Here is a 16,722-nt window from a genome sequence, read left to right on the forward strand (position 1 = left end):
TTACTTTTTGGTATATGAAGTATTTAATGAAATGTTTACTTTGTAATTGGACGTCCCAAAATAAAAATGTGTATACTTTCTAGTTGGACGGAGGGAGTAATATATAACTATATAGTGTTGACTAAATATAAGTAGGGACGAAACTACAATAGAACTTGGAGGATTAATTGGACCCCAAGCCAAATTTTTGATGATTTTTTTAATATTAAAAATATTAATTTTTATGTATTTATATACAATTTGCTCCCCCTTCCCCAAAACTATGTAAATTCATATACTCCCTCCGTCCTTTAACAATCTATTCATTTTTTCATTTGGTCTGTCCATAACAAAGTATCAATTTCTTTTTTTTTTAGTAATTGTACTATCTATACCCTTCCAATTTACAATATATTAGACAAATGTCATTGCCTTTATATCATACAATATTAATAGGGTTAATTTAGTCTTTTTACCTTTATTTTACTTTATCTTAAAACTCTGTGCAAAAAGCAAATTGATATATAGATATGAGACGGAGGGAGTATAATTTTGTCATTATTATTTATTTAAATTTATTAGCTATATATTGAATAAATTATAATATTTTGCCCCCGAAATTTAGATGCTAATTTTGTCACTGAATATAAGCAATGTGTTGTTTATATATATATATATATAATAAGACTCTAAATATTTCAATTTATTTTACAAGTGATCAATTAAAGTGTATATATATATATTTAATAACTATGATTCCATTTCTTTTTACAAATATTTATATTTTATCATTATATTATTATTTTTATATTAAAAATTAAGGGTAAAATAATATTTACACTACTTTTAATTATTCACTACAATTAAAATAATATTATTTCTTCAAATTGAATGTATATCTTACACTTAAATAGAGGAACTATATGGTTATATATATTGCTACCTAAGTATTAATAGTGTAATGTTTATACCTATATATAATAATATTTAAAAATTACTCTTTTCGTCCTATATAATTTATCTACTATTTTTATTTTAGTTCGTCCCATATAATGTCATTTTTTTTGGAAATATAATTATAAATTTTAATCATATTTTTAAAAGTTTATAATTTATATATTTTTTTAATTAAATTAAATTAAATTAATTGGTCGTCATAATCTTAATATGTAATTATTTTTACTAATATTATTTTTAATTATATACTAATTACACAATACCTAAAACTCTGTGTGTCAAAGCTAAAGTCAACAAATTAGCTGGACAGAGGAAGTATAAATTATTTAATTGGGTTAGAATGAATATTAACTGACTATCATGAGTGTGTTTATTTAGGAGTTTTGAAGAATTTATATTAAAAATTCCTTCAAAAATATCTAATTAAACAATACTCCCTCCATCCCACTTACCATGTCTATATTGCCATTTATGTCTGTCACACATCTCATGCCACTTTTTCTTTTTGAAAATTATTACCCATCTTAATCTTATTTTAAATTTTCTAATTTAATTTTTTTTAAATTTTAATTAAACTAATTAGTTATCTTAATCTTAATCTATAATGATTTATATTATAGGTTAATTATTTTTACTAATACATTCTTAATTATTTATTAATTATATTTATCATAAATTCTCGTGTCCACAGTGACCAAGACACCCATTGTGGGACGAAAAGAGTACTTTATTATAATATTTTTGTAAAAAATAATAATGTATTTTTATTAAAATTATTTTGATTTGAAATTTAAATCAAACACACCATATATATTTTTTTAGAGCGATATAAACATATATGGGCTAGCAACGTTCCAACAAACTCATATATTCGGTGGAATAATTGAATGCTTCCCCGACATACAAACAAACATGAAAATAACCAAAATACCAAATTACATAATATTTCATGCACGTATCACAAACATATATATATATATATCCAATCAATCAATCAATCAATCAATTATTATAAATTAAATTATAAATCATACTTATATATATATCAGCATATCAAATAAATAATATTGATTGAATTCTGACCTTTCTCATAGTCAGATGAGATGAATAAATTAGTTAAAATTGTACCAAAGAAGCAACCATATGTAACAAAATTGAATGATTGTGGTTGATAAAATTATGCTTTCTTGACCATTTGAAGCAAACCCTTTCTTTATCTCATTACTTAACCTTACTATTCTTCCATGCCACGTTACTTTTTATTTTTTTTATTTTTTATTTTTTAATTAAATAAATTAAATAAATAATTAATTTTAACATTCCTTATAAAAATTTCAACTAACCGTGTGTGTATAGCCTGGCACTATAGGTACCTCGCTGTCCCACCCGTTCTGTTACCCTAACGGTTTTCAGATCTAACAGTATAGGGGGGCCACCTACACTAAGTTTCGGCCCTCGATCGGCCATTGATTCAACTCCAAGCAAATTAAGATCGACGGCTGAAAATTCGCGGTGTATTCGCTACGGTGGACCCGCACCGCAGGGGATTGCGCGCGTCTTTTGTGTGTATATATGCGCACTGACTGTGCGGCGTCCGTCTCCAGTAGTGCGGCAGAGATGCAGAAGGAGGATTATTCGTACGACGGTCTCGCGGCGGGGGATAAGTCCTCCGCCGAGGAGGAGGCGCCGCTGCAATTTTTTGACGGAAATCCGTTCCTGTCGCCGACGTCTCCGAGCTATGTGAACTCCGGCGCCTCGTTCTACACGTCGCTTTTTCAGAACTGCTACTCGAGTTCTCCGACTGAGACAGCGTCCTTCGACGACGGCGGCGACACCGATCGCCGCCTCCAGGATGCTAGCTGTGTTCTGGAGTATCAGCAGCTTTACAACCGCTATAAGCTATGTATTGCTCGGCTTCACGACTCTGTTGAGGAGGTTGAAGCGCTCCGTCGCGAGAATGAGTCTCTACGTATGTCCAACGCTGATCTCTCTCGCCGCATCGCGTTGCTTTTCTCTCGTGACCGTCTCTTGTCTGAGCTCAACCGCCTGAGCGTTGCCTCTCCCTCTGCTTCACCCCCCGCCGCTGGTCAGCTTGGCTATCACGTTGCTGGAACTCAACCTCTTTCTGAACATAATCGTGTGGAGCGGAGGAGTTCCGAGCGAATCTCGCTTCCGAAGAGCATCTCGGTGCGCTCCAGTGATTATCTGAGGATGTCTCGACACGGTCGTGAAACTAGCGGCCATAAAGCAGAGTGTCAGTCCGCTGCTGCATCGGTGAGTACGCGAATTTGATCTCTAATGCGCCATTTTACTACTAATTTTCACTTGCTCACGTCAAATTTTTTGCATATAGTGGTGGTTATTTGTACTGTCGCGTTAGATTAAACTTGAATGAATAAATTCCAAACGATTATCAGAAAATGCGAGGAGTGACACACATTTTCTAATATTTCTTTTAACAGAGTTCGACATTTCAAATGTTGAAATCCGAAGAGAACATGATGGATCACAACTAGATTTGAAGCTAGAGAACTGGAGATATAACCGTCTGCTGAAGCATAAATAAATTTCCTCCGAATTAGAAATTGGAATTGTCCAATGTCCTATGACTTTTTTCATATATCAAAGTAGCGCCTAATATCAGGCATCGATTCAGTTTTGCGTAATTTCATCTAATCTTTACTATCCGTTTCTGCAAGTATATAATGCCTGATGGTGATTGATTAATTGATCGCGGAACTTATGTTGTTTGTACTGTTTTCTGGTACAAGATGCATATCTAATTACATCCACAATAATGGTGGCACTGCGATTCTGACTTCTCTGATGCTGAACGTTGATGGCAGCAGAGAGTGTACATACCAACAGCTGCTGCAGGGACCAAAAAGGAAGAAGAGGCAGTCGAACTCGACGTGTACAACCAAGGAATGTTCAAAACGGAGCTATGCAACAAGTGGCAGGAAACAGGAGCGTGTCCGTACGGGGAGAATTGCCAGTTCGCTCACGGTATCAAAGAACTCCGACCTGTGATCAGGCATCCTCGCTACAAGACTGAGGTCTGCCGCATGGTGCTCGCGGGAGACATCTGCCCGTACGGCCACCGCTGCCATTTCCGCCACTCTCTCACTGAGGAGGAGCGTCTCATGGCTGGTGCAGCGCTACCTCGTTGAAGATACACCACCGAATTAAGACTAATAAAAAAAAACTGTGAGTTTATCTGCTCCTCCCTCTTTCCAATCCATATTGATTTTTTGGGGATTAAACTCGGGTTTCAAACTGGTTAAAATTGATAATTTCAAAACTGAATATGATTCTTTCCATGAATACATATAGGATAAGTGTAATTAGCGTCACTTAGAAATGGCTATAGATGAATGAATTGAGTAAGATATGGCAACTGTAAACGATGACATATATATATATACCTATATATATAGTGATTTCCAAAGCACGTAAATAATAATCCAGTATACATATATTACTTGAGATAAGAAGCTGCTGCCTGCTGCACTGTTTGGCATTCAAATTGCTTTTCTACCTTTATGGTCTATCACTTAAATTATTGTAGCTATTTGAGCAAAGTTTCTGATTTGATTTAAGTATTCTTATTATTGCTTATGAAAGTTTTATGTCACTCAGAGCCTGAATCTGTTTTTTTTTTTTTTTTTAATTAATAATTGTCGTGTGTGCATGGTGGCACCAGTTACGTTTGCAACAACCGTTTGGTGTCAACTTAACTACTGACTGAATTCCAATGCACGTCTTCATGTTCTGACATTCATTTTCTTCTAACAATATTCACCCTTTTCCTTACACCATGTTGCTTCAAGCGTTATATATATATATGCCTTTGCCAGGTTTAAAATAAATAATAATAAAAAATATAGTACTTTAATTACAATATAAATTACAACTCTTTCTGATTATTATTCTTTCTTTTTCTCTGCTCTTTATATTTATATGTCTTCTGTGAATTTACTTGTTGTGTGCTTCATATTGGCCTACTTGGGACTTCCACTATGCCCAAATTAAAGCCCAGTTGTGCTTAAGATAAGTATAAAGAAGGAACATATAGAGAGACTATGCTATTTAATATGGAAAAAAAAATGTATCTTAATTGTTATATTTTAGTAATAGAAATACGCATCCATGAATCTATTTTAGCGACGGATCACAATCAGGTCCAAATGTTGCGTAGCCCACATTACTTGACTCGAACGCATTAAATAGGCCGTCAGTTGTTTGAGTGAATTTGATATTAATATCGAAATTTAAATGTAATGTTTTGTATGATTTTATATTTAAAATATTTATATATATATATATAAAGAGATTAGTTTTTATTTAAACTTCCTCCCTCTGTCTACCAAATTTATTTTTACTTTTTTCATAGGTATATTAAATTTACCACATTAATTTGAAAAAAAAAAAATAATTATATTTAATAATTACTCTTCCTTCTATATTTATTTACAACCAAATTTTCAAAAATACTCTTAATTATTATTATTTTTTTTTTACTTTTTTTAATGTTGAACTTTATTTTTTTTACTTTTTCTACTTTTTTTTTTTTTTTTTTTTTTTTAATGTGGACGAAGGGAGTATATGGTAAGTTTAGAGTACAAATTTAATCGATACTGTGTAAAAGGCTTAAGTTGCGTTTGTGTTTCTCTTTTGGGTTAGGTTTGAAGGTTTAGGTTTTCTATTAAAATAGTATTTAATATAATATTTTATAAATAAAAAAAATTCCAACCAGTAAAAATTTCTCTAAACACCGAAAAGGAACAAACTTTGACATAATTAAAAGCTCAAATGAGCTCAAGCGGAGATTATGAGTTCAAGCCTCTTGTGTCTTTTAAGTTAGACTTGCTACATCTAGTTCGCTGTGAATCATCTCGAAAAGTAGCTGCAATGGTTCCTATATCATCAAAAAAAAAAAAAAAAAATAAAAAATAAAACTCAAAAAGTGCCTATTTTATTTTTAAACAAAATGCATGCCCATTTCTGCATTCAAAACATGTATACACAAAAACGACTCCCCTTCCAAAGCCAGCCATGGAGTTTCAAATCAAGCCATAGGCATAGCTAACACACATGACTAGTCTAGACAAACCACGATTACAGTTCAATTCCCCCCTCGACTCGACCGACTTTCTAACTTAATCATAATCCAAAGCAGTAGTTTCTCCGGTGGTGGTCTCCGGATCATGGTTGGTGTCGTGATGAAAAAAAAAAAAAATCGAAAGCCAGAACCCCCATAATCAGAGTGGTAAGAGTATCACGGGGCAGGGAATGAACTCGGCCAGCAGGTTGGCATCCACTTTTTTGGAGTGGATTGCCTCCATGCTCATTATCACCAAATCCATGTTCATGTCATCGGCAACCTCTCCGATTATGGCAGTTGGCTTGTTCCCTTCCCCGAGTCGCTCCAACAACTTGAATTCTTGGAAACCCCCTGCATCATCGATTCATTCAACGTAAGAACTAACTGAGTGAATCCGGGACGAATTTTGATCCCACACTTTACGTTAGGATTTCAATTTGAATCCAAGTTACATCAGTTAAAGCTCCACGCATTTTTAGCCCTCGGTAATTGTTGTATAGTCAACAATATTAGCATCCATCTATACTTGTTTGCTGAGTAGATTCAAATTGAACGTAAAGTCTATCAATCGAATCTGCTAGTAGTTTTCAGCATCGCGTCAAATGAAGAGAAGGGAGTATTTGTAAACATAGAAAACTGACCTTCGGATAAATGCCATCGAATGCTAGCTAGCTGAGTATCGTGCTGGGTTAATGTTTCCTTTTCTTTCTCATCAATAACTACAGAGCATATTGGTGGAAGTTTAATAATTCCAATATAAAAAAGCCACAATAGGAAGGCAATCTTTGTCGATGAAAAGTGAGGTTTCCAGTACTTGGAATCATACCTACGACCGTTATCTCAGCACCATACTTCTTTGCTAAAGCAGCAGTAGTAGCTGTGGCCTACCAACCAATAAGAAACAAGAACATATCAAGTCCATTGTCGCACAAGCATCGTAAGCTATGTTTATTATGATTTGATTAGAGTGGAACGATTACTACTAAAATAGATAAGTATAATACTAATCATAAGATTGAGATATATACTATAATCCTTTGAAGTAGCATACCGTAAAGGATTAATTTCATAAATACACAAAGATCTCTTTCAATGTTAGATATCTTCATGTACCCAGTGACTTAACACAGATTCATCGATACATATCTCTTCACAACAATCGCCTTGTCAAGGTGGTTTTTAAAGATGAAGTAATATGAACAGGTTGTTCACAGGCACGACTTGAATGGCAAGTTAAAACTAGATGAGAGATCATACAATTTGACCAATAAGTAATGAACAAACTCAAAATTCATTCACAATTGATAATGTTCGTTAAGGAGATGATAATAATCTTTTTATTTGGTAAACTGGTGTCAAAAAAAAAATCCGAAAGTATATAGTTTCTTTTGATCTTATATCGGCTTGCTTAGGTTGAGTATTTTAGCTCAGCTTCTTTAACATAAAATCACTCAATGAATCAAATCCGAATAGTTTTTACAAGCTGATGCTGCTTAACATTCGACTCAAACTTAAGTAATGAACAAGTTGAGCTTAAAAACAAAAACAAAAAAAATGGTTCACTTCAGAGTTATTCAGTTAGCCAATTACACTACTTCTACATAGTACTAATAGACAACTGCACACAAGTAACTTGTTTTTCATTAGCAATGGGGCAACATTTTTTTATTTTTTATTTTTTTAATGTCAAGAAGCACATCTCGAAATTCATTATGAGGGACCCTAAAACCTCCTTCACCTTAGTTGTTATTTGAGCAAGTAAAAGTTACGTTTTGATCAGAGTGGGTATGATCATGGAGTTCGGAAAAATCCAAACATCTTAGATTAATAGAGAGGAAGGAATTTCTTGAACGAAAGGCAATAATCTCTAAGATGGTACCATGGAAATAAGTTATATAAAATAGTTGAGCTCAACAACAACCAAGTGACAGACAACATTATTCTCAAAGAACATTTGAATTATGCAAGAAATGAAAAAGAACACACAAAAGAATGAAGTAATTAATACCTGCTTTGTACCCTCAGAGAGATACGGGTTGCGATCTACCACCGGAAGAAGCAATTGATTGAACTCGGTGAAGGTAGTCGTGCTCAGAGTATAGTCAGAATCCTCCGGCTTGGACTTCACTGATCAAAAACAACACTCTACATTGACAACTCCTCAAAAACACATAAATACGATAATGAAACTAACGAAAAATGACTGTAATACATTATCAGGAGCATTGGATAGTTAATCAAGAAGCTTCTCCTTTTGATGGCCTTACAAAACATTCATTTGCTGTTCTTAAGCACATTTCACAATTTCATTGTCTTCATCTCATTTGATGTATCCAAGTCAGGAATTCGAATTTTTCGATCACATATTATCATGCTATGTTTCTGATAATATTCCCTAAATTGATGATTAGTAAACATAGGTTGCTATCTTGCAGTATAAGATTTGCACAAGAGTTTGTCGTCTTCTTCCTGATTAACACCATGAAAAAGGCTTAAGATAGCTAAATTCTTCACGGATAGGAAGATCCACAGAACTTCTGAAACTACTTTCCAATCTTACTGATAGTTTTTCCAATAATCAAATAACCTCTTTTCCTCACAATCATTGAGTTAAAAGAAAATCTGTGCTTCATAAAAATGCTTAGTTGATAATTAAATTTGAAATATTGAAGGGGTAAAGGGTTTTGCAGTTTTCGTGTGGATAATCGAGCAAACATCTAATTACAATTAGAAATTACTGAATGATACAAGGAGCATATAAATCAAACTACACGCAATGGAATCGAAATTTTCAGAATTGAGGAACGAGGATTACCTTGAAGGAGCGGCGGCAGTCTCGAGAGTCTAGGAAAGAAGGAGAGCCTGTTCGCTTTGAGCTTTCTGGAAGTGGAAGAGATGCCGAGCCTCGGTGAGGCGTTGAAGAGGCGTTCGGAGGTTTCAGGAGCAAGTGGAAGCGAGCAGTAAGCGACGGCAGCCATGGAAGAGTTTGGAAAGCACCAGAAAAACTACGAGAAGTTGGAGAGGCAGAGCTGAAAATGGATTTAAATATTTCGGGTGTTGAAGGCCAGGACTTCCGAAGCTAAATACACCAACGATTGCAGCTCCCCGCAAAAAACAGATCTTATCCGATATCAATCATTCTGGGTTTATCTGTCAAATTAACTTTTATAAATTATGATTTTCGGACACAATATTACTCTGTACTTCCCTCTTTCATTTTATTTTAATAAAATTAATTATATCTTTTAATTATATTTTAAATTTTACAATTAATATTTTTTAAAATTTTAATTAGATTAAAATTATCTTTATTTTAATTATTTATAATAATTATTATTTTAATAATACATTTTTTAATTATTTATTAATTATATTTACCAAAATTTTTCATGCCTAAAAAAAAAACTAAACAGAAAATATAGAACCAATGAAGTATGTATATATTATCAATGTAATTACATATATATTAGGAAAAATTAATATTTTATAGATACGAGTTTTAAAAATAATGTAATATTTATTTTATTTTTTAAAAAGTAATGTGTAAAAATAAAAAATATAAGTATTTTAATATTTAATTAAAAATTATTTTTTTAAAAAAATAAAATTTTAATTTATACAGACTATAATAAAAAATAAAAGTATGTTTAATAATGGAGGGAGAATGTATATTTTATATTTCATCCCTCAAAATTTTCTTATTTTTTGATTTTTGATTTTAGTACTCCACTCAAAATTTTCATTTCTTTTTTAATAAAATTACATTTCATATAAACAAAAAAATACACATACTTTGTCATTGTATAATTACTTATAAATAAAAAATAAAGTAAGAGGAAAGATAGAACAGAAAAAATAGAAACCAATGAACAAGAACTCCCCCGAAAGATCCCGGAGACTTTAGTTTATGTGTGTTTGTTTGCATTTTCGGTCACAAACAAAAAACATCACGTCCAAAACTTATTTTCCATCTAAAACGTTTAAAATCCAAACGCACCTTTTTCATTTTCAAACCGATGTAACAGAATCCGCGTCGCTGCTCTCGCTGTCGCTGCTGCTGCTGCTGCTGGCGCTCTTGCTGCCGGTGCCGCTCCCGCTGCCGCTGCTTTCGCTCCCGCTGCTGCCGCTGGAGCTCGAAGTCTCGCCGCCGTCTCTTTCTCCCGCAACTTGGGCTCTGAGGGCTTCTGCAGCATTCGGTCCCTTGTCGCCTTCGTCGTCGCTGACATCGACGTCGGCGATTTCGTCTTCCGAATAAGTTGGGTGCGGTTCGTTGATGTCGAAATTCAGTTCCTTCACCTCGATGCTACCACCAATATCGACTTCGTTGCCATTGTCATCGTCGTCGTTCATAATGTCCAAATGCTCGTCTTGGTCGTCGTTCTTTGGGGATGGTGAGGGGTTCGATGAGTTTCCCGGTGGTGGAGGAGGATACTCCACGGTCTTCTCTTGCCGCGGTTTTGCATCTGGTGAACAAAATTGAAATATATTAGGAATGGGGTCCGCGTAACTAGCATACATGTTCGGTGCAAGATTTTCACAACACATAAGAAAAGTCGTATGTAATGGCATCTACGGATAATCTCAATCAGGAGAAATGAAAAAAGCCTTCAACCACCAACAATAAGATTACGTTCAAGAATCAAGATTGCCTACGTTCATGTCAGATGTTTCTTATGGCACAGAAAGTTAATAGACGGCCCAATAAATTAAAAGGATTTTTGCTTCTCAAACAGGATTATAAACTTCGTAGTTATAGACATATCACAGGAGAGTGTGGCTGATTCTACTGATGAAGTAACGTCGCAGCACAGAATCTTACAATATAACACATATATAAATACATATATGCAAGGACGTAAGAAAAGTCGAATTGGACAAAAATACACAAATTGAAACGATTAATGGGTGAAGTATATATTAGTAACGTCAGGCTCAATTGTTGTATCTTCTATACAGTTCGAAGGGCCATATTCACTCTGTTGGAGATCATAACGGACAGGCTCGCCATTTTTTTATCATAATTATTATAATATATATATTAGCTTATCCAATCCCATGTGATTGGGAGTTATAGATGCTAAACAGTATTTAGATCACAGTTTCTTTGACTACAAATTATACACGGATCGAATCAATTATATTAAAAAAGAAAGGGAGCAAAATCTGTTGTAGCTCATGCTGAAACTAATTGCAGAAAAAAAAAAAAAAACAAACAAACATACCCGAGCTTTTGAAATCCCCAATCTCGATTCGTTCAACTTCAACCTACACAAATTGCAGCAAACAAAACGTGTCATTTGATTAATACTGCAGCAAAGCAACCATAGTGAATACAATCAAATTACTGCTAGAAATCTGAAATTAAGAAAATCAACTTCACACAAATCTATGTTTCAATCCCTTAATTTTCTTTACAAAGTAAACTAAAATATATCGAAAGACAACTCACAGGCACTGCAGGGAACAAATCCTTATTCACAGGCTGATGCTTAGCCACTTTCCCGACCGGAGGAGAACTAGCATCAGAGTGTCCTAGAGCAGTTCCTGTGGATTCACCCAGCGACCTGTTATGCCTCAATCGCTTAACAGCACGGTGCAACCGTTCTAACCGAAAGGATTCCCCGTCAAAGAAAAGAACAGCATCATTATCCTTGTAATCCTCACTACTGCCTTCAAATGTCACCTTGGGCTTCCCCGGTTGGATGTTATGAAACTCTACAGTCACCTTATTGTCCTTACTCTTATGCAACGTGCCCCGCTGATTCTTGTCTATAGAAGCTGGCTTGAACTCATCTTTCAAACAAAAAATATATAAGATAAATCACTTCTAGTGTTCCACATAAGCATATCTCACAGGAATCCAATATCAAAACTAAAATAAAATGGCACAATAATCCCTCACGAGGTAAATGTGTATGAATATAATCCGTATGGCAATTCTTTGGTTGTTAAATTGGTAAACTAATATCATATCACTTCCATAGGGTTTCAAATTTATGACTTTTATTCACAGAACGAGCCAATTTGCAGAAGAAAGATGAATCATGAACAAAATCGATCAGAACTGCACCACATTTATTGAATTAAAACTGAATCATGTTAGTAAATATCTGAAACGCATCCGAAATACATCATCTGCCAATAATCAAACCAATTGATAACGAAATCGCAAAAGTTCAGGACACTGAGATCTAAAAAGGGAAAAGAGAAGCGTACATACAGCGAAAAGTGCAGAATCTGGAAGGATTCAGATCCTTGAAGGAGGAGCCTAGGGTTAAATCATACCATCGATCGGCTTGAGGAGCTGTGCTTGGCTCGTTAGAATTGTTAATTCCTGCCATCCCTATCGATTTCGGTAACGAATTCACGAGAATATTCCTGTTCAAAGCGATTGGGATGGAGTTTCTCTACTCCATTAACATTCGCCTGTGAAATGATTGAAATGCCAATTGAAATTGGAAACCTAATTTAGGCGTAACCGTATTACAAGAACAGTGTAATTTATTTAAGAGATAACTTTTTTTAAAAAATTATAATATCCTTATTTTGATATTCTTTTTAGTTATAATTATTTAATAAATAATATTTTTTTTATGTAATTAAATTTAACATTAAAAATATTATTGTATAACTTTTTAATTTAATTTTAATTTACCGTAGGATAATGATGGATATGTTTTGTTTAGTGTTTTAATTAATTATTATATATATATATATATAATACTCCATAATAAATTGTTTAATGTCTTGATTGAAAAATGAAATTATATTAAGTATAAAAAATTTGTCCCAATAATATAAAAAATACAATAATTTTTTAAATATAAAAGAAATCATGTTAAGTATAAAAAATTCATGTTAATAATATAAAAAAATTATATTAAATATAAAAATTTGTGTAATTAGTAAATAATTAATAAGTAAAAATAATTAAAAATTAAAATTAAAATATATAAAATAATGATATTTTTTATTTTTTATTTAAAAATAAAAAAGAACAAAATAGATGAAACATACTTATAATTCCTATATAATTAGTCTAGAGATGATGTATCAATTTTTATAATAAATTTAAAAAAACAATAAATTTATAAATATTTAAATAAAATATTGAAAGTATATAAGCTTAAAAGAGAAGTAAAATTGAATGGACAAATAGATAACACGCCAGAGGACTGTGAAGCTCTGGTTTGTTCATCCATGGCTTCGTCTCTTTGTATGAACACCTCCGATAGACGGTTATGAATGCACCAGCCCATACTGCATACTGCATATCAAACTCTTCCAGAAGTTTATCCACAGCCAGGTATTTTTGCAACTTATTGAAAATAATTATATTGCCATAGGAGTGATTATCATCGCGTCTTCTTTCCATACTGCATACTGCTAGTAATTTTTCTTTCAATTTCGTTTTAAGCATGCACAATCTCTCGGTCGCGTCTTCTTTGTTTAGCATGGGAGTGATTATCGCGTCTCATAGCGAAAGTGAATCACAATTGTGTTAATGTTCTGACTTAATTGAGATAAACGAAATGGCAGAAATTAGAAGTATGAGTTGATAAACCCTAGCTCGAATTGGTCTGCTCGTTTGTATTTTACGTTTGGGGATTTTGACTGTTCCATTGATTGTTGACGATTTTGTGTAAATTTACACTTCTTTTTCCTTAAAACACTCTTTGTGTATGTGGAATCGACTCTGCTTTGGTTTATTATTTGGCATTCCAGATTAGGCTTCATACTGCTGTTCATTGTGCATTTTGAAATGGTTTTGTTAGATATTGCTGGTTTAAAGCTGTTTAGCCATAAATGAACTTGTGTATTCCAGAAAGAAGATTGATTATTCAAGTTTGTCCTCTGATTTTGTTAGACATTTTTGTCAATGAATCCATCAGCTTTTTGCACTTTCGAAAAGAGTTTAGGTTCATAGTCTCCAATAAAGATAAAATTAAGGGTCGTTTAATACAAAGAATGAAACTACAAGAAAAATTGTGGAAGAAATGACACTATAAAATAGAATTGGAGAGAAAAGAAATCCACATTGTATTGCGAATGAAAATTTTAAAATTCAATTGAGAAATCTACTTTGATGCATCAATTAAGATGAGTCGAGCAACAAATGAGTTTTAGTGAAATTGGAATCCTTGGAGAAATAAACAGGTGTTTTTTGGTTTTGTTTTTGAATAATAATTTGAATGCTAGATGATGTTTTGTAAAATTAAAAATAGTGTATCTAAAATAACTATGAAAGTTAAATAGTACAAAAAAATAATAATAAATAAACATGTTCTATACATTTCGCAATTTTCACTTCTCTTCATTTTTCTATTTTTCTGAGTTACTCGGAAGAGAAATGAAAATAGAGATTATCTGTCGGATTTGAATTCTCCAACCCAATCAAACAAGAAAAATGGGATATTGCTATTTCCCTATCCCTATTTTTCTAGACCAAACACACCCTAGGAAGCTTGGCATACGGCGCAACTAATATTAGTTTAAATTTTTGGATGAGACGGTTTAGTTAACATTTCCATCGATGAATTTTTGAATCTTTATTGCTCTTCAACTTGCAATTTCAAATGCTTAGATTTTTCGGGAGGACCAATATTTTTCAAGGCTATATAAACGATTCATTTTGTATCTTGAGAGCTAACTGTAAACCTGATTGAGTCCTTTTACAGCTTTCGAGCCATCAGCAATGGCGACAACAAGACTGTTAATCACTCCTATCACTCACTGTTCCACACTATCAACTCGAGAACTGCACCGTATTGGACACAATCGAATGCCAAAAAGAGACAGAAGCCTTGTAGTTCGACTATCATCCTCCCTAGATGACACCCTCTTATCTACTTCATCGCCTTTTATTGAGCACATCCACCACCACCCGCAGACACTCTTTCACCTCGCTGATGCCACAGGTTACTCGTTGGCCAGTTACTACACTTCTCTGGGTCTTTTTGTTATCTCAGTTCCCGGCCTTTGGTCCCTCATAAAGAGATCAGTCAAGTCGAAGGTAATGCTATCCTACAGCTACAAATGTTTACGCAGCCATTCTTATGTTACATCAATATATTTAACGACTTGTTTTGGTGCTAGATCAGGTTGTGCAGAAGACGTTCATCGGAGAAGGGACAGGCTGGAAGAAATCACCCAACCAAGTCGCGGGCGAAATACTTTCCTTTTTTACTCGCAACAATTTTGCAGTTGCAGACAGAGGAGAGACGATAACGTAAGCCTGTATTAGTTTTACATCATTATGCCAAAATAGTTCGACTGATTTCAGTTTCATGGCTTAAATGAATTCTTTTGAAGTATTGCGATTGATAGTATACTGCATAGCGCTTCTAGAGAATCTCCCGATTATTCTAGAGCAATTAGAACGAGATTCTTCAACCAGAAAGAATTTAGTACATAAGTAAGATGCATCTTTAGGCGTCGTTCCAACTCAATCATCGATGCGAGAATCATTGAACATTTGATCCACCCCATAATCCTCTAATACCACAATAAGTAGCCTTCAAAATAGGATAGTTTTTAGCGATTCATTGCTATTTTTCAGAATTTTATGTTCTTCGAGCCATGATATGTTTTAAAAGGCGATTCTATCTGGTAGCTTACCGATCACAATTGTTCATTACAACATATAGGGGCATTAACAAGTAAAAATGACACGTTTTTGTCTACATAGTTATAAGAATGTACTCCGTAGTCCCATTTGAAAGAGATCCTTTGGAGTTTTGTAGTAGATTAAGAAGTAATTGTATTTTAGTAGTCAATAAAAATATGTAAAAAGTTTTGATATTTTTGTCCTTCGATTTTATATAAAAAAAATAATTGTACGTGTAATGGTATATTTGTAATTTAAATTAAAATTAAGAGTATTTTGGTATTAATGTAGTTGTACTTTTACTTATAATAAAGAAGGAAATAGATAGTTTTGAATGGGACGGAGGGGAGTATTTACAAATTTAAAGTTTGATCACAGGTTCGAAGGGATGATGGTGCCGAGCCGTGGCCAGGCGGCGCTACTGACTTTCTGCACGTGCATCAGTCTCGCTAGCGTAGCCCTCGTTCTCACAATAACTTTCCCGGATGTCGGAAACAACTGGTTCTCGCTCACCATATTGAGCCCCCTCGCGTAAGCTCTTACAATAACTAGCACCATAGTAATGTCTACTCTGAATTCGACATTAAAAGATTGATTGATTTGTGTATTATTCTTCGATGCAAAACCAGAGGAGTGTATTACTGGAAAAAGGCGTCCCGGAAGGAGCAGATAAAGGTGAAGATGACGGTGGGCGACGACGGGAACCTGTCCGAAATTATGGTGCAGGGGGACGACCAGCAGATAGAGGAGATGAGGAAGGAGCTGCAGCTGAGTGAAAAGGGTATGGTTTATGTGAAGGGCATTTTTGAAAGGTAGATAAATTATTGTCATTATTATTATTATTATTATTATTATTATTATTATTATTATCATTGCAGTTGTTGTTGTTCTTTGTACTTAACTATTCTTACACGAAAATGCTGCATACATTACTTCTGAGTTTATTCTAAAAGGACGACACTTATACCTGTTTAATTTGCAAGTTATTAGATTCGATAGTAGTTTAATTTGTAAGTTATTAGATTTGATCCTAATTTACATAGGAAAGATTTGAAGAATGAAGGTAGGGATGTCA

The 16,722-nt window shown here is 33.7% G+C and overlaps 4 protein-coding genes across 6 annotated transcripts; 2 read left to right on the top strand and 2 right to left on the bottom strand.

Moving 5' to 3' along the window:
• Nucleotides 1-2,550: 2,550 nt before the first annotated feature.
• LOC127240652 (zinc finger CCCH domain-containing protein 14-like) lies at nucleotides 2,551-8,937 on the top strand. 3 transcript variants are annotated; one of them, XM_051259450.1, is made up of 3 exons: nucleotides 2,551-3,210; nucleotides 3,783-4,143; nucleotides 8,836-8,937. In XM_051259450.1, the coding sequence occupies exons 1-2, from the start codon at nucleotides 2,554-2,556 to the stop codon at nucleotides 4,104-4,106; spliced, it is 981 nt and encodes a 326-aa protein (XP_051115407.1). In that variant the 5' UTR covers nucleotides 2,551-2,553; the 3' UTR covers nucleotides 4,107-4,143; nucleotides 8,836-8,937. The 3 variants fall into 3 exon arrangements, with proteins under 3 accessions (XP_051115407.1, XP_051115406.1, XP_051115408.1); XM_051259449.1 differs by lacking the exon at nucleotides 8,836-8,937 and having other exon boundaries at nucleotides 3,783-4,598; XM_051259451.1 differs by lacking the exon at nucleotides 8,836-8,937 and having other exon boundaries at nucleotides 3,786-4,598.
• Nucleotides 5,890-9,091, bottom strand: LOC127240653 (uncharacterized). The gene is made up of 5 exons (XM_051259452.1): nucleotides 8,856-9,091; nucleotides 8,049-8,167; nucleotides 6,867-6,924; nucleotides 6,682-6,759; nucleotides 5,890-6,391 (listed from the first exon to the last, which is right to left on the bottom strand). The coding sequence occupies exons 1-5, from the start codon at nucleotides 9,016-9,018 to the stop codon at nucleotides 6,198-6,200; spliced, it is 612 nt and encodes a 203-aa protein (XP_051115409.1). The 5' UTR covers nucleotides 9,019-9,091; the 3' UTR covers nucleotides 5,890-6,197.
• Nucleotides 9,092-9,884: 793 nt separating this feature from the next.
• On the bottom strand, nucleotides 9,885-12,518 carry LOC127240039 (uncharacterized). Its single transcript, XM_051258454.1, has 4 exons — nucleotides 12,261-12,518; nucleotides 11,490-11,833; nucleotides 11,263-11,305; nucleotides 9,885-10,503 (listed from the first exon to the last, which is right to left on the bottom strand). Exons 1-4 carry the CDS (start codon nucleotides 12,379-12,381, stop codon nucleotides 10,049-10,051), a joined length of 963 nt encoding a protein of 320 aa, XP_051114411.1. The 5' UTR covers nucleotides 12,382-12,518; the 3' UTR covers nucleotides 9,885-10,048.
• Nucleotides 12,519-13,190: 672 nt separating this feature from the next.
• LOC127240346 (protein COFACTOR ASSEMBLY OF COMPLEX C SUBUNIT B CCB1, chloroplastic) lies at nucleotides 13,191-16,629 on the top strand. Its single transcript, XM_051258975.1, has 5 exons — nucleotides 13,191-13,346; nucleotides 14,719-15,053; nucleotides 15,142-15,269; nucleotides 16,026-16,178; nucleotides 16,277-16,629. Exons 1-5 carry the CDS (start codon nucleotides 13,286-13,288, stop codon nucleotides 16,461-16,463), a joined length of 864 nt encoding a protein of 287 aa, XP_051114932.1. The 5' UTR covers nucleotides 13,191-13,285; the 3' UTR covers nucleotides 16,464-16,629.
• Nucleotides 16,630-16,722: the final 93 nt, after the last annotated feature.

This window comes from Andrographis paniculata, unplaced genomic scaffold (genome assembly GCF_009805555.1).
Source record: "Andrographis paniculata isolate CXL003 unplaced genomic scaffold, ASM980555v1 Contig79END, whole genome shotgun sequence".
NCBI classification, from domain to species: domain Eukaryota; kingdom Viridiplantae; phylum Streptophyta; class Magnoliopsida; order Lamiales; family Acanthaceae; genus Andrographis; species Andrographis paniculata.

Coding starts and splice junctions, on each gene's coding strand:
- LOC127240652 (XM_051259450.1), top strand. CDS start 2,554: ATGCAGAAGGAGGATTATTCGTACGACGGTCTCGCGGCGGGGGATAAG. Junction 3,211..3,782: donor GTCAGTCCGCTGCTGCATCG/GTGAGTACGCGA, acceptor CGTTGATGGCAG/CAGAGAGTGTACATACCAAC.
- LOC127240039 (XM_051258454.1), bottom strand. CDS start 12,381: ATGGCAGGAATTAACAATTCTAACGAGCCAAGCACAGCTCCTCAAGCC. Junction 11,834..12,260: donor CAGATTCTGCACTTTTCGCT/GTATGTACGCTT, acceptor TTTGTTTGAAAG/ATGAGTTCAAGCCAGCTTCT. Junction 10,504..11,262: donor TGGGGATTTCAAAAGCTCGG/GTATGTTTGTTT, acceptor TTTGTTCACCAG/ATGCAAAACCGCGGCAAGAG.
- LOC127240653 (XM_051259452.1), bottom strand. CDS start 9,018: ATGGCTGCCGTCGCTTACTGCTCGCTTCCACTTGCTCCTGAAACCTCC. Junction 6,925..8,048: donor TCTCTGAGGGTACAAAGCAG/GTATTAATTACT, acceptor ATTGGTTGGTAG/GCCACAGCTACTACTGCTGC. Junction 6,392..6,681: donor TCGATGGCATTTATCCGAAG/GTCAGTTTTCTA, acceptor TCGATGATGCAG/GGGGTTTCCAAGAATTCAAG.
- LOC127240346 (XM_051258975.1), top strand. CDS start 13,286: ATGCACCAGCCCATACTGCATACTGCATATCAAACTCTTCCAGAAGTT. Junction 13,347..14,718: donor AGAAGTTTATCCACAGCCAG/GTATTTTTGCAA, acceptor GTCCTTTTACAG/CTTTCGAGCCATCAGCAATG. Junction 16,179..16,276: donor ACCATATTGAGCCCCCTCGC/GTAAGCTCTTAC, acceptor ATGCAAAACCAG/AGGAGTGTATTACTGGAAAA.